Source organism: Chiloscyllium plagiosum, unplaced genomic scaffold, assembly GCF_037043375.1.
Source record: "Chiloscyllium plagiosum isolate Xiang-an unplaced genomic scaffold, Cpla_swu_hap1 HiC_scaffold_10, whole genome shotgun sequence".
NCBI lineage: Eukaryota > Metazoa > Chordata > Chondrichthyes > Orectolobiformes > Hemiscylliidae > Chiloscyllium > Chiloscyllium plagiosum.
The window spans coordinates 92,724,122-92,742,803 of record NW_028270148.1 but is presented as its reverse complement, the minus strand read 5'-3'; the positions used below and the strand labels follow the sequence as shown (position 1 = coordinate 92,742,803).

Here is an 18,682-nt window from a genome sequence, read left to right as displayed (position 1 = left end):
TGTATATGTGTGAGCCTATGAGAGAGAGCTTGTGTATGAGAGAGGATCTGCGTGTGAGAGTGTGGGTGTGAGTGTATAATGCAGTGGGGTCACCTGTAGTGTGACATGAATCCAGGTGACCTCACTGCACTACGCACACACACCCTCTCTCATACACTCCCCCGCTCTCGCACCCTCTCACAGACATACTCCAGGAAAGTATGCAGAACCTGCTCCTGCTGCAGACAATGGGGGTGGATGTCACGGAGGACCTCAAGGAGGTGAAGGGCCAGCAAGCCTCGCTCTTTGCTTCGGAGGCCTCCAAGATAATCTTCCGGTCCAGGGTCCGCTCGGTGGAGCAGGACGAGACGTGCTCACGTTTCTTCTTCCAGAAGGTGCACAAAGAGAGCTCTGTGCTCAGCAGCCTGAAGGAAGAAGATGGCTCGCTAACGTCGTCTCAGGCTGATATCATGAGGATCAGTAAATCCTTCTATGCCAGTCTGTATGACGCGAAGCCGACCGACAGCGCGGCCTCCCAGTCGTTCCTGTCCTCTATCACGGAGGTCTTAGACGACAGAACACGCGAGAGGCTGGACCAGCCGCTATCTCTGGACGAGCTGACCAAGGCCCTCGAGTCCTTCGAAAAGAATAAAACTCCCGGAAGCGACGGCTTACCGGTCGAGCTCTATTCTGCTCTGTGGGACTTGATTGGCCAGGACCTGCTGGAGGTGTATGTCAGTATGCTTCGGGCAGGTACCATGAGTGAATCCATGAGGAAAGGCATCATCACCCTCGTCTACAAGCGGAAGGGGGAGAGGGAGGAACTCAAAAATTGGAGACCAATCTCACTGTTGAATGCAGATTACAAAATTCTGTCAAAGGTAATCGCCAACCGGGTCAGGCCTGCTCTGGGGTCGGTGATTCACCCTGACCAAACCTGTGCTGTGCCAGGCAGGAAGATCGCTGAGAGTCTCGCACTCCTCAGGGATACGATCGCCTACGTGCAGGACAGAGGGTTGGACACCTGCCTGATCAGCCTGGACCAGGAGAAAGCCTTTGACAGGATATCACACAGGTATATGAGAGATGTTCTCTCCAAAATGGGCTTTGGGGAGGGAATCTGCAATTGGATCAGACTGCTCTACACCAACATTGTCAGTGCAGTCTCAATCAACGGGTGGGAATCAGATAGCTTCCCAGTCAGATCTGGAGTCAGGCAGGGCTGCCCTCTCTTTCCTGCCTTGTTTGTGTGCTGCATAGAGCCATTTGCCAAGTCCATCAGGAAGGATGCGAGCCTGAGAGGGGTGACTATTCCTGGCAGCGGGAGCCTGCAGGTTAAGGCCTCCCTGTACATGGATGATGTCGCCGTTTTCTGCTCAGATCCGCTGTCCATGCGCAGACTCATGTGCATTTGTGACCAGTTCGAACGGGCCTCGGGGGCCAAGGTAAACCAAGGCAAGAGCGAGGCCATGCTCTTCGGGAACTGGGCCAACCAATCCTCGATCCCCTTCACCGTCAGGACCGACCACCTGAAGGTGCTGGGTATTTGGTTCGGAGGGGCTGGGGCGTGCGCCAAGACTTGGGAGGAGCGTATCAGCAAAGTGAGGCAGAAACTGGGCAGATGGAAGCTACGGTCGCTCTCCATCGCGGGAAAAAAACCTGGTCATCAGGTGTGAGGCACTGTCATTGCTATTATACGTGGCACAGGTCTGGCCTATTCCCAGAACCTGTGCCGCTGCAGTCACCCGGGCCATCTTCCAGTTTATATGGAGGTCAAAGATGGACCGGGTCCGAAGGGACTCGCTGTATAAAGATCTGGGCAACGGGGGAAAAAATACACCCAATGCCACCCTCACCCTGATGGCCACCTTTGTGTGTGGCTGCATCAAGCTGAGCGTGGATCCCCAGTACGCAAACACCAAGTGTCACTACGTACTGAGGTTCTACCTGTCCCCGGTGTTACGAAGGATGGGCCTGGCCTCGCTGCCGCGGAACGCTCCGAGTAGTTGGACCGTTCCGTATCACCTGTCCTTCGTGGAGAAATTTATGAAGAAAAACACCTTTGAACACAAGTCCATTAGGAAGTGGTCAGCACGTAGTGTCCTTGAGACCCTTCGGGAAAAGGAGAGGGCGGATCCTATTGAGCGGTTCCCTGAGCAGACTGTCAAAGCCATTTGGCAGAATGCCTCATCGCCAGAACTTTCCAACAAGCACCAAGACATGGCTTGGCTGGTGGTCAGAAGGGCTCTGCCTGTAAGATCCTTTATGCACGCCCGGACTCTCAGCCGCACCGCACGCTGCCCTCGAAGCGGCTGCGGGGGGGGGAACGAGACTGTCACACACCTCCTTCTGGAATGTGCCTACGCAGAGGAAGTCTGGAGAAGAATGCAGTGGTGTTTGTCGAGGTTCGTCCCGAGCAGCGCCGTGACGCGGGACTCCGTGCTCTACGGTCTGTTCCCCGGGACGCACACCGAGACGAACATCAACTGTGCCTGGAGGATCAACTACTCGGTGAAGGACGCTCTCTGGGCGGTCCGAAATCTGCTGATCTTCCAGCTGAAGGAGTTGACCCCGACTGAGTGCTGCAGACTGGCACATTCCAAGGTCCAGGACTACGTATTGAGGGACGCGCTGAAGCTTGGGGCAGCTGCCGCCAAGGCGCGGTGGGGAAAGACCACCGTCTAACATCTGCCTGCCTAACGAAGAACAGGGGGCCCATGCAGTCATTTGGGCTCTACTGACGCCTCAGCTAATCATATGGGCATATGATTGAAAAATGTACAGACCTGTATAAAAATGATAAATTCTAATCTCTGTATGTACATGTTTACATATGTATGGCATGACCAATTGTACAGACCATCAAATTATCTTATGAATAAAGTATATTTTTGAAATAAAAAAAATACACTCATACACATACACACACACACACACACACACACACACACACTCTCACAGACACTCATAACCACACCCCCACTCCCCACAAAAGCACACCCACATGCACACGCACATATGTTTGTGGGGTGAATTTGTACTTGCAGAATTACATTTTATTTTGCCCAAAAACCGCATGAATCCAAGAAAGAATCTCTCAATTCGTATTTTAAGATTAGAACAATCTGAACATTCTGTTCATTCTAAAAGATGAGAGACTTAACAAACACAGGTCTTTTTCAATATACAATTTCAGTTACATCGCACTGTAAACATTTGCTATAAATTCCGTCTCTTACAATCTTATATTCCACAACCACCTGATGAAGGAGCAACGATCCGAAAGTTAGTGCTTCCAAATAAACCTGTTGGACTATAACCTGGTGTTGTGTGATTTTTAACTTTGTCCACCCCAATCCAACTCATAAATCATGATCTCCAAATCATAACATTAACAGCTATGCACGGTCAGAAAGGTGAGAGTGAGTATATAGTTTGAGGAATTTGATGGGAATACGCAATTCAATGCAGAGGGGAAGAGGTGCTTTTTGCTTGTTTTTTTCGGTTCATAGTTTGTAAGATCTTTTTCACGGTATAAATGGATGCCCAATGGTTAGCACTGCTGCCTCATGCTGCCTTGGTCACTGTCTGCAGGGAGTTTGCACGTTTTTCCCATGTCATCGCGGATTTCAGCTCAGTGCTCCAGTCTCCTCCCACAGTCCAAAGATGTGCAGGTTATGAAGATTGGTCATGCTAAATTGCCCGTGGTGTGTTAGCAATGGCAAATGCAGGATAGGGTGGGAGTGAGGACTGGGAGGATTGCTCTTCGGAGGGTCAGTACAGACCTTATGGGTCAAATGGCCTCTTTCAGTAGGGATTCTATTAGGGACCCAGCACAAAAGAAAAAAAAAAGTGACCTCACAGGAGAACAGCAACTTCATTAATTGGTGATAGCGACTAATTAAGCGATTATAGGTTACTTTCAGATTGAACTGTGCCTGGAGGATCATCAGCTTGGTGAAAGACACTCTTTGGTCTGTTCAAAACCTGTTGATCTTCCAGCTGAAGGAGCTGACCCCGACTGAGTGTTGCGGACTGGCACTTTCCAAGGTCCAGGACTGCGTGTTGAGGGACGTGCTGAAGCTTGGGGCAGCTGTCACCAAGGCGCGGTGGGGAAAGACCACCGTGTAACGTCTGCCTGCCAAAGAACAGGGGGCCCACGCAGTAAGTGGGCTCCACTGACGCCTCACCTAAATATATGGATACTAAATGTACAGACCTGTATATACAAATGATTACTCAATCTCTGTATGCAAAGAAATGGAAAGTTTATGCATGTACAGCATGACCAATTGCACAGATCATCAAAATAATTTATGAATAAAGTATATTTTTGAAATAAAAAATAGGAAGTATTTACAGGTTACAAACTAAAATAACAGCAGGAAACCTTTTAAAAATTAAGAATTAAGTAAATAAAATAGAAATGCAGGGCCAGGCGGTGTGTTGTACCTGCATGATGTGGGAGCTGGTGAATCCAATTGTGGTTTGTAGCGGCCACATCTGTAATAATTGTTAATTCCTTAAGGGACTCCGACTCAATTGTTCAGCTGGAATCTGAACTTCAAAATCTGTGACACATCAGGGAAGGGCAGAGTTACCTGGACGCTGTGCTTCAGGAGACAGTCACATCCCTTAGATTAACGACCTCAAATTCAGTCAGTGGTCAGAGACAGGTGGGTGTGACTATGAGGGAGGCAGCTAGAGGGATCCAGAAGGTTGTGGTGTTGGACCCTCAGCCCTTGAGCTTGTCTAACAGGTTTGAGATTCTTGCTCTCTGGTGGATGACAGAGACTGTAGAGAGGTTAAGCAAACTGACCTTAGCACCATGGTAGAGAGAGCTATGTTCATAATATAGATAGTGCTGTTTATGTTTAAAATTCCCTATTAGGTTTGAAGGGGGGGTCACTGGACCAGAAACATTAACTCTGCTTTCTCTCCATAGGTGCTGCCAGACCTCCTGAGATTGTCCAACTATTTTGGTTTTTGATTCTGATTTCCAGCAACTGCAGTTGTTTGTTTTGTTTTGGAATTAGAGAGATTCTTGATTAGTAAGGGGATCAAGAGTTATGGAAAGATGCAGGAAAATGGAGTTGAGAAATATATCAGCCATGGTCAGATGGTGAAGGAGGCTCAATGAGCAGAATAGCCTAATTCTACTCCAATATCTTATGCTTTAACACTTCAGCATTCAATGGCTGGCTTCCATTCAATTTTGGTTGCGATTCTGTTGTAGGCAAACTTGTAGATTTAAACTGGAAATCAAACATCAGCACCCAAAAGTATTAAATTTATATGAATCATATAATTTTCTGAGATCAGAGCTATTTTGTTTTATTCATTCATAGTATTCATTCATAGTATTCATTCACCGCTGGCTAGCTCAGCATTTAATGCCTATCCTTTAATATTCTAGGGGTGGTGGTGAGCTGCCTTCTTGAAACTGCAGTCTTTGGCGTGTAGCCACACCCAAAATGCTGTTAGGTAGGGGTGCTGGCTGATCTGTGCAGTCTCATTCCTTTGTTTAGATTTTGTACAGGTTGAGTACCTTACTAGGCCATTTCAGACAGCACACAAGAGTCAACCACATTACTGTAGATCTGGAGTACACGTAGACCAGGTGAGGACAACAAATCTTCCTCCCAAAAGGACACTTGTGAAATAGATGCTTTTTTATGACAGCAACTATGTGCCATTATTGATTATCAAACTGGCATTTAACTGCAGATTTTTAAAAACGGAATTCAAAATTTTCTATTTGTAATGGCGCAACTTGAACTTGTATTCAGAACATTAACCTGTGACAGTGGATTATTCGTGTAGTGAATTACAGCTGCAGCCTTCACTCCAGATCTAAATCAACAACAAAAAAATCAATAGCTCTGAACACATTATCTAACCAATATAGGAATATAGGAAATTATTATTAGATTGTGGGAATAATTTCTCGGCTCACTCAACTCAAGGAAATTGAAGATAGTTAGAAAATATTCTAAGTCCCTAATGTACATAGTGTGGAAGATTTGTCAACAACACACATTTACAGTAAAGATAAATTAAGTTTAGTTAACACACATACTTTGTCTTTGAGGTCCTTTAGGCCAATGTTGCTGCAGACTGTCGCCAATTCCTCCTTGCTGAGGTAGCCGTTCTTCCCTACTCCCAATTCATCCCAGATGGCTTGAACGTGGTTTTCTGTAGCTTCAGAATAAGGAGTGGAGGTCCTCCTGGGACTGTCAAAACCATCAGGATTCCATCTGTTCAATTGACCTAATAGGGAATTTTAAACATAATTCCTGAAGAAGGGCTAATGCCCGAAACGTCGATTCTCCTGTTCCCTAGATGCTGCCTGACCTGCTGCGCTTTTCCAGCAACACATTTCCATCTCTGATCTCCAGCATCTGCAGACCTCACTTTCTCCTCAATTTTAAACATAAACCCAGCACTTATCAGTGTTTACAATTTTCATAGATAACTTTAGAGAAAGAATGTTTAACTGGGACATGCCAAAGCTAAGTCATAAAGCAAAATCATTGTGAATGCACTATCCAATTAGTCTCCTGTTCCCTCTCGCCAACTGTACAGTATATGTTACTTTTTCAAACATTGTATGTGTCTCATGTTTGTCAGGAAGTTACTATTGAATCCACGACACCCTCTTTCTTGGCAGTCTATACAGCCTATGGCATAAAATTACACATAGGCAAAAGTGAAGATCCCGAGGCTCCCGGCCTCATTCCTAATGAAGGACTTTTGCCCGAAACATCGATTCTCCTGCTCCTACAATGCTGCTTGACCTGCTGTGCTTTTCCAGCACTACACTCTCGACATAAAATTACACATCTCCCTTCTAGCCCTTTTTGCCACGTATAGTGCCTTAAACCTACAACTATAATTTATCAAGACTGCTGCCAGTGGAAACAATGTTTTTTCCAAAGTTCCACCAAAATTTTGCTCATTTGTAATAAATATCACCTCAAACCTCTGCTGCAGGGTTAGTATCCACAGTTTTATATTTTTTATTTATCATGAGGTGTGGGCATCACTAACTAGGCCCCCGATAGTCCGAGAGAATGCGATGGAGATGCAGTCTCCTTGAATCACTGAAGTTGCCATGGTGTAGGAAGTGCTGTTAGGAAGGTAGTTCCAAAATTTCCAAACACAGATCTCTATATTGTTCCATGTCAGGCTGTTATGTAATGAATAGGGGAACATGCAACTAATAGTGTTCTTACTGTGGTGTAAAATGTGGGACGAACAAGTTTTAACATTAACTCTGGTAAACTTGAATTTCGGGTTTTGAGTTAGTAACTTGTGGGTCTGTCTGTCTAAAGTTAATAACTATTTTTAAGTATTTTTGCAACCTTGGCAATTTCTTCTAAAGTCTGGCTGTAGATTGTATGGATTATGTGCACAAATGGACTTTTCATTTGTTTAGATTGTTTGTGATCTCGTATGGTGTAAATTACAGGGCAAAAAGATTTCAGAGCGCTCTGGAATCTAGATTTTTAAAAATAAGCTTAAAGCAAATGCCCATAACTGAGAAACGTTTTACTTTCTCTTTTGACATTGGACAGTGTTATTCTGTGAAGACTCTGGCATAGGATTAAGTTAAAAACTACACAACACCAGATTATAGGCCAACAGATTTCATTGGAAGCACAAGCTTTCTGAGCGAAGAGCAGCGCTACAAAAGCTAGTGCTTCCAATTAAACCTGTTGGACTATAACCTGGTGTTGTGTGATTTTTAACTTTGTACACCCCAGTCCAACACCGGCATCTCCAAATCATGACTGGCATAGGATGGTTGTGTAGAGCAGTGCTCCCAAGGAGGGAATGAAAGATTTAGTGAATTAGATTACCTTGGAGTGAAAAGTTAGTGTTCATCCGAGACCAGAAATATAAAAACTTGAAAAGGTTACTTAAAAGAGAACCTCAGGAGTGTGCTGACTCCAGGAAGAAGCTATCTACATTTCCATGCTAAAGCTTGAAGCTATGTGACTTAAACATACTAAGGTGTTAGATACACAGTTTTCAGGGAGAGTATTATATAAGTGGTGTTGTTAGGAACTTACTGGAGTGTTTTGGGTATTTTACAAAAGGGGTTTTGTTTCTTTTTTTCAAATTATATAGGGGCGCTTTCGGATTAATGGAATTATATTTTTACAGCTTGTAAAATGTTTGCATTTGTTTTTTGAATATGTAGTTTAGATTATTCCATTTTATCTTTTTTTTATAATAAACTTTCATTTGTTATCAAGACAAAATCTGCAGCATTGCATGTTTATGTTACTGTCAGGGACCATTTGCCTAAAACCAAAACAAACAAAAATGGGATCCATCAAGCCAGGTTCCTGACATGTCCAGTAGTAACATTTGCTGGGATCATAACATTGCATCTGCTGTCTTTGTCCTTCTAGATGGTAGGGGTGGGGAGTATGGAAGGTGCTGCTGAAAGTGGCTGGACAAATTGTTGCACTGCATTTTTTAGATGGTTCACACAACTACCACTGTGCAGGGGTGATGAAGGGAGTGAATGTTGAAGGTGCTGCGGGGGATGCCAAACAATTGGATTGCTTTACCTTGGATGGTATCACGCTTCCTTGTACTTCCAAGTACTATTGGAGCCCCACCGGTCTAGGCAAGCAGAGTCTATTCCATTGCACTCCAGACTTGTGCCTTGTAGATGACGGACGCATTTTGGATAATCAGGAGTTGGGTTCCTTACCACAAAATTCCTAACTGCTGACTTGCGCTTGTAGCCATGGTATTTACTGTATATGAGTAGTCCAGGTCAGTTTCTGGTCAATAACAATCTCTAGGGTGTTGATAGCTTCTCTAGTATCTCCAAACTAAAGTCCCTCTTCCCTGATACTATTCTGACAGATTTCCTCTAAACCTACGTCAAGAGCTTGAAATCATTCCTACAGTGGGGTGCCCAGAATTGTACACAATACTCCTGCTGAATTCCAAACCAAACAAATTCAAGAAGGTTAACACAACTATCTCTCTATTGCACTCAATTGTGTTATTAGTAAATATCCCAAGTTGTTTCATTAAACAAGAAACAGAGTAAAAATTGTCTAAGTCTCAACATTTTCTATCCTTCAAAATAAAACAAAAACATTCCACCACTTTGAAAAAAACACACTACATTCCACGTGATCATTGAGTTGACAAAAGACTTGCTTTTAACTATGACACTGTAAACAGTATCCTTCCAAAACAAGGGCACAACTGCAACAGAATCACAAGGGTCACAAAACACAAAAGAACTACTGTATTCATGACTGACAATCCCTGGCACCCACCTATCCCTATGGTTATGTGTATGTTCAGAGTCTAATTCATAGCGTACAACACTGTGGAAATCTAGAGTAATATTTTGTCGCTGTTTAACTTGCTTCTCAAACATCCTTAGGTGGAGCAAAGGGGAGGGAGGATGCAAATAGACCAAAATTGGAGTGTAGAAATCTCCGAGGGTTGCAGAACTGTCAGAGGTTACAGAGATAGGGAGGGGAGAGGTCGTGGATAAACTTAAACACAAGGATGAGAATTTTAAAATAAAGGCATTGCCAGTTTAGGTTAGTAAACACAGGGATGTTGAGTGAGCAGGATTTGATACAAGTTAGCACGTAGACAGTAGAGTTTTAGTTGAAATCAGATTGCGGGGGAGCGGGGCAACCCAAAGAACATTGGAAGAATCAAGTCCAGAAGACTTTTTAATTTTAAATTTGTTCATGGAAAGTTGGCTTCACTGGCTAATCCAGCATTTATTGCCTATGCTCCTGGGATGGTGGTGGTGAGTTGCCTTCTTGAACCACTGCAGTTTATTTGGTTTAGGTACACACACACAATGCTATCAGAAAGTGTGTCTCGGGATTTTGACCTCATGAATCTGAAATAACAGCAATATACTCCCAAGTCTCGGTGGTGAATAACTTGGAGGGGAACTTGCACATGGTACTGTTCTTAAGTATCTGCAATCTAAGACACCTTGGTGAATTTCTGTAGTGCATCAGATAAATGATACACTAGGCAAAAGTGAGGACTGCAGATGCTGGAAATCAGAGTCTAGATTAGAGTGGTGCTGGAAAAGCACAGCAGGTCAGGCAGCATCCGAGGAGCAGGGAAATCGACGTTTCGGGCAAAAGCCCTTCTCCGATGCTGCCTGACCTGCTGTGCTTTTCCAGCACCACTCTAATCTAAATGATACACACTGCCATTACTGAGCATTAGTGGTGGGGAGGAATGGATGTTTGCAATGTGGTGCCAATCAAATGGGCTGCTTAGTCATAGATGATGTCAAACTTCTTGAGTGTTGTTAGAGCTGCATCCATCCAGACAACTGACAGTATTTCATCACACTCCTGACATGTGTCTTGTAAATGATAGACAAGTTTTAGGAGTCAGGAAATGAGTTATTTGCTGCAGTGTTACGCACCTCTGATTTGCTTTTGTAGCCAGTCTTGATATGTTTGGTTCATAAGGTATAGGAGCAGAATTAGGCCATTGGGCCCATTAAGTCTGTTTCACCATTTGAATATGGTGGATGTGCTACTCGCCCCCATTTTGTGCCTTCTCCCCATAATCCTTCATCCCATTACCAATTAAAGGTCTGTCTAACTCACCCTTAAATTTACTCACTGTCCCAGCACCCACTGCACTTTGGGATAGCAAATTCCACAGATTCCACACCTTTTGGGAGAAATAGTTTCTCCTCAACTATATTAAATTTGCTACCTCTCATCCCAGAATGCTCCACAACAGGAAGCATCCACATTTATTTTATTCACACCTTTTATCAACTTGAATACCTCAATTTAATCTCCCCTCTTTCTTCTAAATTCAAGAGGGTATAGGCCTAAACTGTTCAATCTTTCTTCATACGACAAACCCCTCATCTTTGGAATCAATCTAGTGAACCTACTCTGAACTGCCTCCAATGCCATTACATCTTTTCTCAAACAAGGGGACCAAAACTGTGCACAATATCCCAGGTGTGGTCTCACCAATGCCTTGTATAGTTGCAACAATACTTCCTTACTTTTATATTCTATTCCTTTAGCTATAAAAGCCAACATCCAGTTCAGTTGCTGGTCAGCAGTAACCCCCAAGATGTTGACAGTGCAGATTTCATCAATGGCAATGTTGAAAGACAACGATTTGATTTTTTCTTGTTGGGATGGTCATTGCTTGACACTGTATGGTATGTATTACTTGCCATTTATCAGCTCAAACCTGGATATTGTCCAAGTTTTGCTGCATTTGGGTCTGTATTATCTTCATATCTGAGGAATTGTGAATGGTGCTGAATATTTTGTAATCATCAGCAAACAACCCCATTTGTGACCTTATGGCTGAGGAAGCAGGCAAAATGGTTGGGCCTAGAATACTACCCTGAATAATTTCTGCAAAGATATCCTGGAACTGAGATGACTTGACTTCTAACAACCACAATCATCTTCCTTTGTGCGATATAGAATTCCAGCCAGTGGGGAGTTTTTGTTCCGGTGCCCATTGACTTTAACCTTTGTACGGCTCATTGATGCTACGCTCAGTCAAACAAAGCCTTGCTGTCAAGGGTAGTCAGTCTCACCTAACTTCTGGAATTCAAATTTTGTCCATTTTTTGGACCACAGTTGCAATAATGTCAGGAGCTGAGTAACACTGGCAGAATCTGAACTGAGCTTCAGTGAGCAGGTTATTGCTAAGCATGTGCTGCTCGGTAACACTGTTAATGACACTATCCATCACTGTGCTGACAATCAAGAGTAGACTGATGGGGCGACAATTGGCTGGGTTGGATGTGTCCTGCTGTTTATGGACAATACACAACTGAGTAATTTTCCACAATGTTGGGTGGATGCCATTGCTGTTGCTGTCACTGAACTGGAACAGTTTGGCTAGGGATAGGGGCACAGCAAGTTCTGGAGCAAAACTCTTCAGTTACTTTTACTAGAAGCTCTCAGGGCTCATAGCCTATTCAGTATCCAGTATTTCAGCTATTTGTTGATGTTATATGGAATGAGTTGAATTGGTTATTTATGGAAACGTCATAGTCAGTGAGTTGTTTATTTACCCACCATCATTTATGACTGCATGTGGCAGGCCTATGGAACTTTGATCTGATCCAAAGTTGTGGAATTGTTTAGTTCTTTCACTTGCTGTTTATGCTGTTTGGCATGCAACTATTCTACTTTATAGCTTCACCAGTTTTTTAGCTTGATGCTGCTCCTGTCATGCCCTCCTGCACTCCATTGAACCAGGGTCAATTCCCTGGCTTGATGGGGTGGGGGGGGGGAAATATGTTGGGCTATGAGGTTGCAGTCTGTGTTTGAACATGATTCTGCTGCTGCTGATGGCCCACACATGTCATCATTCCCAATTTTGAACAGCTAGACAAATTCAAAATCTATCCCATTTAACACAGTGATAGTACTGTACAATACAATGGAGGAGAACGTCAACATGAAGATGTAACTTCATCTCCACAAGGATGATGTGATGGTCATTTCTTCTGATACTGTTATGTACAGATGCTTGGTGAAGATGGAGGGACAAGGGTGTTAGGGGCAGTACGTGGTAATCAGAAGAGGCTCATAAAACTTCATGGAGTCCAGAGTCAGTGTTAAGAACCCCCCTCCAGATTGCATACACTGTGCTGTCAATTCTGCCGAATCTGTACTGCCAGTCAATCAGAGATGATCATGGTGTTTTCTGGGAGACTTTCTATAAAGGTACAATACTGAGAAGATGACATTGTCAGGTTCTTGCTTGACTAGTGTAAGAGACATTTTCAATCCCTAAATTTGACACTAGCCCCCAGAGATTAGATACTAGGCCATTTTGGAGAGCAATTAAGAGTCAAGCACATTACAGTGGATCTTGAGTCACATGTAGACCAAACCAGGTATGGACAGTAGATTTCCTATCCTAAAAGGATATTAGTGAACCAGATGGGTTTTTACAACAATCAACAGTTCATAGTGAACCCAATCTCCAATATGAAACATCTAACCTGAACATGTTAACATAAAATAAGAACAGAACTTTTGGAAATATTCAACAAGTCAGCAATTGTGAAAGGAGAATTTCTAACAACCCCTGTATTTATTTCAGTTTCCAGCAACCTCAATATTTTGCTTCTGCATGCTATAGTAATCCTGATTGATAAATTTGAACCCCTTCAAAAGTGAGTGTTGTATTTTGTGAAACAATGGAAAGCCTATTTTCCTCAGACTCTTAAGTTTTAACATCTGAAGATTAGCTTTAATCAGAACATCAGGATACTTCATGTGTATTTCACATTTCAATACTTAGAAATATATTTTTATATTGATGAAAATATTTAGAGGTTTATCACATCGGCAATTCCCTCCTTCCTGACCCTAGCCTTCTGCATCTTGATATTACCTCCACCACACTATACAGGAGCAAAACAATGGTGTTATTTAGTGAAAGGGAAGAATCATAGGAACAGGAGCAGCTGTCATGCCCACATCTGTTGTGCCACTGAATTGGGTCATGACTGTTCCTCTACTCCATACCCCTTTGACCCTTATCCAACAGAAATCTATCGCAGGTTTGAAATCCCAATCGACTTCACATCAACAAGCCTTTTAGGAGTAAAGGGAGTTATACTACTTTGTTTCTGACAAAACACTTACTGATTTAACCTCTAAATGACCTAGATCTGATTTTAAGGTTTATGCACCACTATTTTTGATATTCCAAAAAAGATAAAGCTTCTCTGTATCTGCGTTATCGAAACCCTTCATCACCTTAAACATTGAATCACTCCTCAACCTTCTGAACTCAAGAGAATACAACCCAAAGTCAATGCACCTGTCCTCATGATTTAGTTCTTTAAGATGTTAGGGCTGGGTTCTGCAGCACTGTCAATGTACAGCAAGGTGTAACTCAACGTTAACTGCTGAACAGTTATTATCTAAAATTCTCCACAAATAACAAATCCAGTTTTACCAAATCACCAGTAGCAGGTGGGACAGGGTTTGGGCAATGCCACAAGTCTCTCTAGGATACTGTTCTGTCTACCCTCCATTACCAGAACAAGATTAGCAGAGCCCTGAAAACAAGCTGACCTATCACAAGAAAGGGTGAAGAGACAAGTGGAAATACAAACCAGCTCTGAAACAGCTGTGAAAAATAACTTGTAATAAGATGGGTTCTGTACAAAGTGTTTGTAATTTAGAATCACCGAACAAAGCAAGTACTATTCTGTAATCTACTTATTTGTCCTTTTATTTAAAGTAAATTTACATTAGCTTGAGGGATATTTTAATAGTAAGCCACATCACGAGATGTAGGTACCAATAGTTGATAAAGAACAAATACAATTCTCAGTGTCTTAGCTTAGTTGCCTAGTAACTGGGCAAGATTAATATATTATGAAACAGAGTTACAAAGCTATTATAAAAATTAGCTGTCTATACAGCTGTGCCTTCTAGTAATCAACAGGACCCAGCTTTGTCATCGCTATGGAACTTGGGGAAATAGTTTTCATCTTTTACTCAGACTAACAGCTGTGTTATATTGTCAAGGCACAGCAGACAGCCAGGATTAATTTGATACTCAAGATTGTTTTGTTGCAACACGCATTAGTTCACAGAAAATTTGAGTAAACAAAATCCTATAAAATTAGTGAAATAAAGAAAACAGAATTTGAATTGACCGTACAAATATTCTTCCTAAAGTGCCAATCGCAATCAGAACTGCGACAAATAAAATGGTACAAACAACTCCAATCAAGGTCACTTTCAAAATGTGTCATTTGAATTTTGATCTCAACACTCATCTCGTCCCTTTCACCCATTACCTAGGCTTGGTATACTACACTGGCTCCTGATTCTGCAACACCTAAATTCTCATCCACATGTTCAAATTCCTCCATGGTCTCACCTACTCCTCAACCCTGTGTCTTCTGCCAGTCCTACAATAAATTTGCGATCCTCAAACTTTTGCATCCACCACTTCCTTCACACCAACGTCTGCAGCTATGTCTTCAGTCATCTGGTCCCAGAAACTCTCCGCCTCATGACCTTTCCCCTTGTGATACTCCATAAAACTTACCTCTGACTAAGCTTTTGGTCCCTTTACTAATAAGTCACTCTTTGGCTTGTTATCAAATTTTGTCCAATCATGATTCTATGGGTCAATGGGCTGAAAAATGGCAGATGGAGCTCAATTTGGATAAATGTGTGTTGCATTTTGGTACAACACACAGAGGCAGGAATTATACAATTAATGGTGGGGCCTTAGGTAGTGTTGTAGAACAGGGGGACCTAGAGGTTAAGGTACATAATTCTTTGAAGTTTGCATCACATATAGATAGGGTGGTTTAAAAGGCGTTTAGCACGCTTGCCTTCATTGCTCAGTCCTTTGAGTATAGGAATTGGGAAGTCATGTTGAGATTGTACAGGACATTGGTGAGGCCTGTTCTGGAATACTGTGTCCAGTTCTGGTTACCCTGTTAGAGGAAGGATATTATTAAGCTGGAGACTGTTCAGAAGAGGTTTATCACGATGTTGCTAGGTTTAGAAGGATTGAGTTACAAAGAAAGACTGAATAGGCTGGGACTTTTCTCACTGAAACATAGGAGGTTGAGGGGTGATCTTATGGATGTTTATAAAATCACAATAGTTAATAGTAGTAATAGTAGGTGTCTTTTCCGTTGGATGGGGGATTTCAAGATTGGGGACATATTTTTAAGGTGAAAGTCATCATGGGCAAATTTTTTATATAGAGGTGGTTCGCACGTGGAATGAACTTCCTGAGGAAGTGGTGGATGCAGGCATGGTTACAATGCTTAAAAGACACTAAGTACATGAACAGGAAAGATTTGGTGGGATATGGGCCAGGAGCAGGCATTTGGGACTAGTTTAGTTTGGGCTTATGTTCAGCATGGACTTGCTGGACTGAAGGATCTATTTCTATGCAGTATGACTCTCTGCTCCTATGCAGAACAGACTCAAGGGGTTGAATGGCCTAGTTCTCATTCTATGCTGAATCAAGCTCCATGGAACAATTTACTGCATTTATGTCAGTATTTAAGTGAAAACTGCAGGATAAAATAAAAGTCAGATACTAACACTGGATAAAAAATATGAACAATTTACCTTGTGCTTCGAAGGTTTCTTGCAAAGATTCCTGATGGTGCTCTAGCTCTTCATCAGACTTGAGGCTCTGTAACAGAAAATCACCCTCGTAAATTCAAGCTTACAATTGGGGAACATGACAAATTTTCGACTGCAGGTGCTGAGGTGGCAGGATAAGTACAGTGCAAATTGTGCACGTGCTCAAAGTGTGGCGATGCAATCATGCTGAAACCCTCAAAGTCTACTTTCATAAGCTTCTAATTCAATTGTGTCATTAGTTCATATCACACATTATTTCATTAAACAAGCACCAAAGCAGAAAATATCTAAAATTCAATATTTTCTATCCTTAAAGATAAAACAAAAATGTATAGTTCCACCAACCCTCAGTGTCTACATTCATGAGTTTCTCACTTGAATTGAGCCTAACTTTGACTTGCAATCACTGAATGGCCAGCACTACTTACTCACTCAATTCACTTTGTCAGGGAGCAGACATTTTCCTACATGTTACACAAGCAACTGTTTCAGGAGTACAGAGATGACATGTTCAGAGACACTATACTGCATTATCTTTGGAAGAAGACACAGAAGTAAAGTTTAAAAATAATGTATTGCTTTCAGATGGAGGTCAAGCTGTTCTCGGTCTTTGGAGAGTGGATGACTGTTCAGCTTTTCAGGGTTTGCAAGGTAGTTAAGGTACTTAACTATGAAAAAATTATCCAAATATTTGAACTGAGTGAAAATTGCAGGAGAGAGAGGAATTAGATTCTAATGCAAGCTTTGGGGTTTTTTTTTCACCCCCTCGAGCTCCCTCAGATTTTGAAATCAACAATACAGGGCCCCAAAATATTTTCCAATTAGGTTTCCAGCACTTAAAAGGTAATAAAACCTATTTCTTATCTCCCTAAAAGATTTGCTTGGTTATTTTTCCAAAGTTGCTTGAATTTACATAATCAGAATGTGGCTTATAGCCCACATTATTCCATGGCAAAACCCTATAATTTAGAAAGCGTACAAACAGTTGAATATCTCCAGTTTTTCATACTGTCAACAAAACAGATATGTAGGCCAAACATATTCCATCTGCTATGATTCTGCTATGATTTTCCACTGATCATTGATGTGGCACCTTGTTGAAAGTTTCTTTGAAATCCAAGTACGCCATATTTACAGGTTCCTTTCATTCATGTCGGTTGTTAATTCATCAACAAAAAACTAATAGTTTAGACAAACATGATTTTCCTTTAAGGAATCATTTTGCCTCCGTCTAATTGTGCAGAGGTTTTCTAAGTGTCTTGCTATAACCTCCTTAATAATGGATTCCAGCATCTTCCCTACGATAGATGTTAGGCTAACTGGCCTGTAGTTTCCTGTTACATTTCTCCTTTCTGTGTTGAGTAAATAAGTTACATTTGCTATTCTTCTTTAAGACAGTAGATGAAGTTCATCAAGATGAGGTAAGGTGATGTTCTGAGGCAGAGTCAGATTATTTTGGGAGTCAGGGCATGATGAGGGGGAGGCATCAGTCACCATCCGTTCACATTTTTGATGGTATACATATTCAGCAGCAATACGATACCAGTCACTGTCCCACAATCTGTAACCAACATCAGGCACTCCTCTCCAATATAAAAACCTCACTAGGGTTGCAGGACTCCCTCAGTAATGACCCTCTAACAATGCAGCTCTCCCTCGGTACTGACCTTCCGACAATGCAGTTCACCCTCAGTACTGACCCTCCAACAATGCAGCACAGTACTGACCTTCCCTCTATCGTAAGATCACAAGTGGGGATGTTCGCCAGTGATTGCACATTGTTCAGCACCAGTCACCATTCACCACTTGCCTGGATGAGTGCAGGTCCAATAATACTCCAGCAGCTTGACACCATCCAGAACAAAACAACCCAATTTGATTGGCACCGTGTTCACAAACATTCACTCCACCATCAACGTTCAGGAGCAGTAATTCATCTATGACCCTTTGACAGCAAGTTACAAACTCATGACCACTTCCATCTAGAAGGACAAGGGCAGCAGATAAATGGGAACACCACCCCTGACAATTTCCCCACCAAACCAAGGGTGGAAATGTATTGCTCTTCCTTCAGTGTTGCTGGGTCAAATCCTGAAACTTCTTCAACAAAAAAGTAAAAATAGGGAGCAACCGAAACTCATTTGTCCACGAAGGTCTTGGAAAGTATTCATAGCAAAAAACCAGGCCTTTGGCCCATCAGCTGTTTTCCTTTTTCTACTCCATATGAACGTCCTCACATCCTCATTCTACACTTCAACGCCAGTGTCTCATCTCAATCCTTTCTTCTTTTTCTGTTTATCCCTTGACCGCTCTACATCAGAATATATCCCACATTCTTCCCACTCCCAGGGTATCAAGTTTTCTCCTGAATTTCCAATTTGATTTGTCAGTGACTGTCTAATGCTGATAGCCTCTTGAGTTCTGGACCTGGCTCCAAGGTATGTAGAGATCAGGACCATGTACAGTGCTCCAAGTTTGATCTAACGGAGGGATATGGAAACCAGAACTGTGGACACTGTTCATGTGTGGTTTTGATTCTAGGTTCC

At 42.4% G+C, this 18,682-nt stretch overlaps 1 protein-coding gene across 4 annotated transcripts in view; it reads right to left on the bottom strand.

Moving 5' to 3' along the window:
- ninl (ninein-like) overlaps positions 1-18,682 on the bottom strand; it is a 160,007-nt gene that overhangs the window by 104,745 nt on the left and 36,580 nt on the right. For all 4 annotated transcript variants that reach the window (XM_087991556.1, XM_087991559.1, XM_087991557.1 and 1 more), the window contains exons 5-6: positions 16,119-16,185; positions 6,059-6,249 (exon numbers count right to left, since the gene is read on the bottom strand). In XM_087991556.1, the coding sequence (XP_087847682.1) occupies positions 6,059-6,249; positions 16,119-16,185 (258 nt within the window). The remainder of the gene's footprint in view (positions 1-6,058; positions 6,250-16,118; positions 16,186-18,682) is intronic.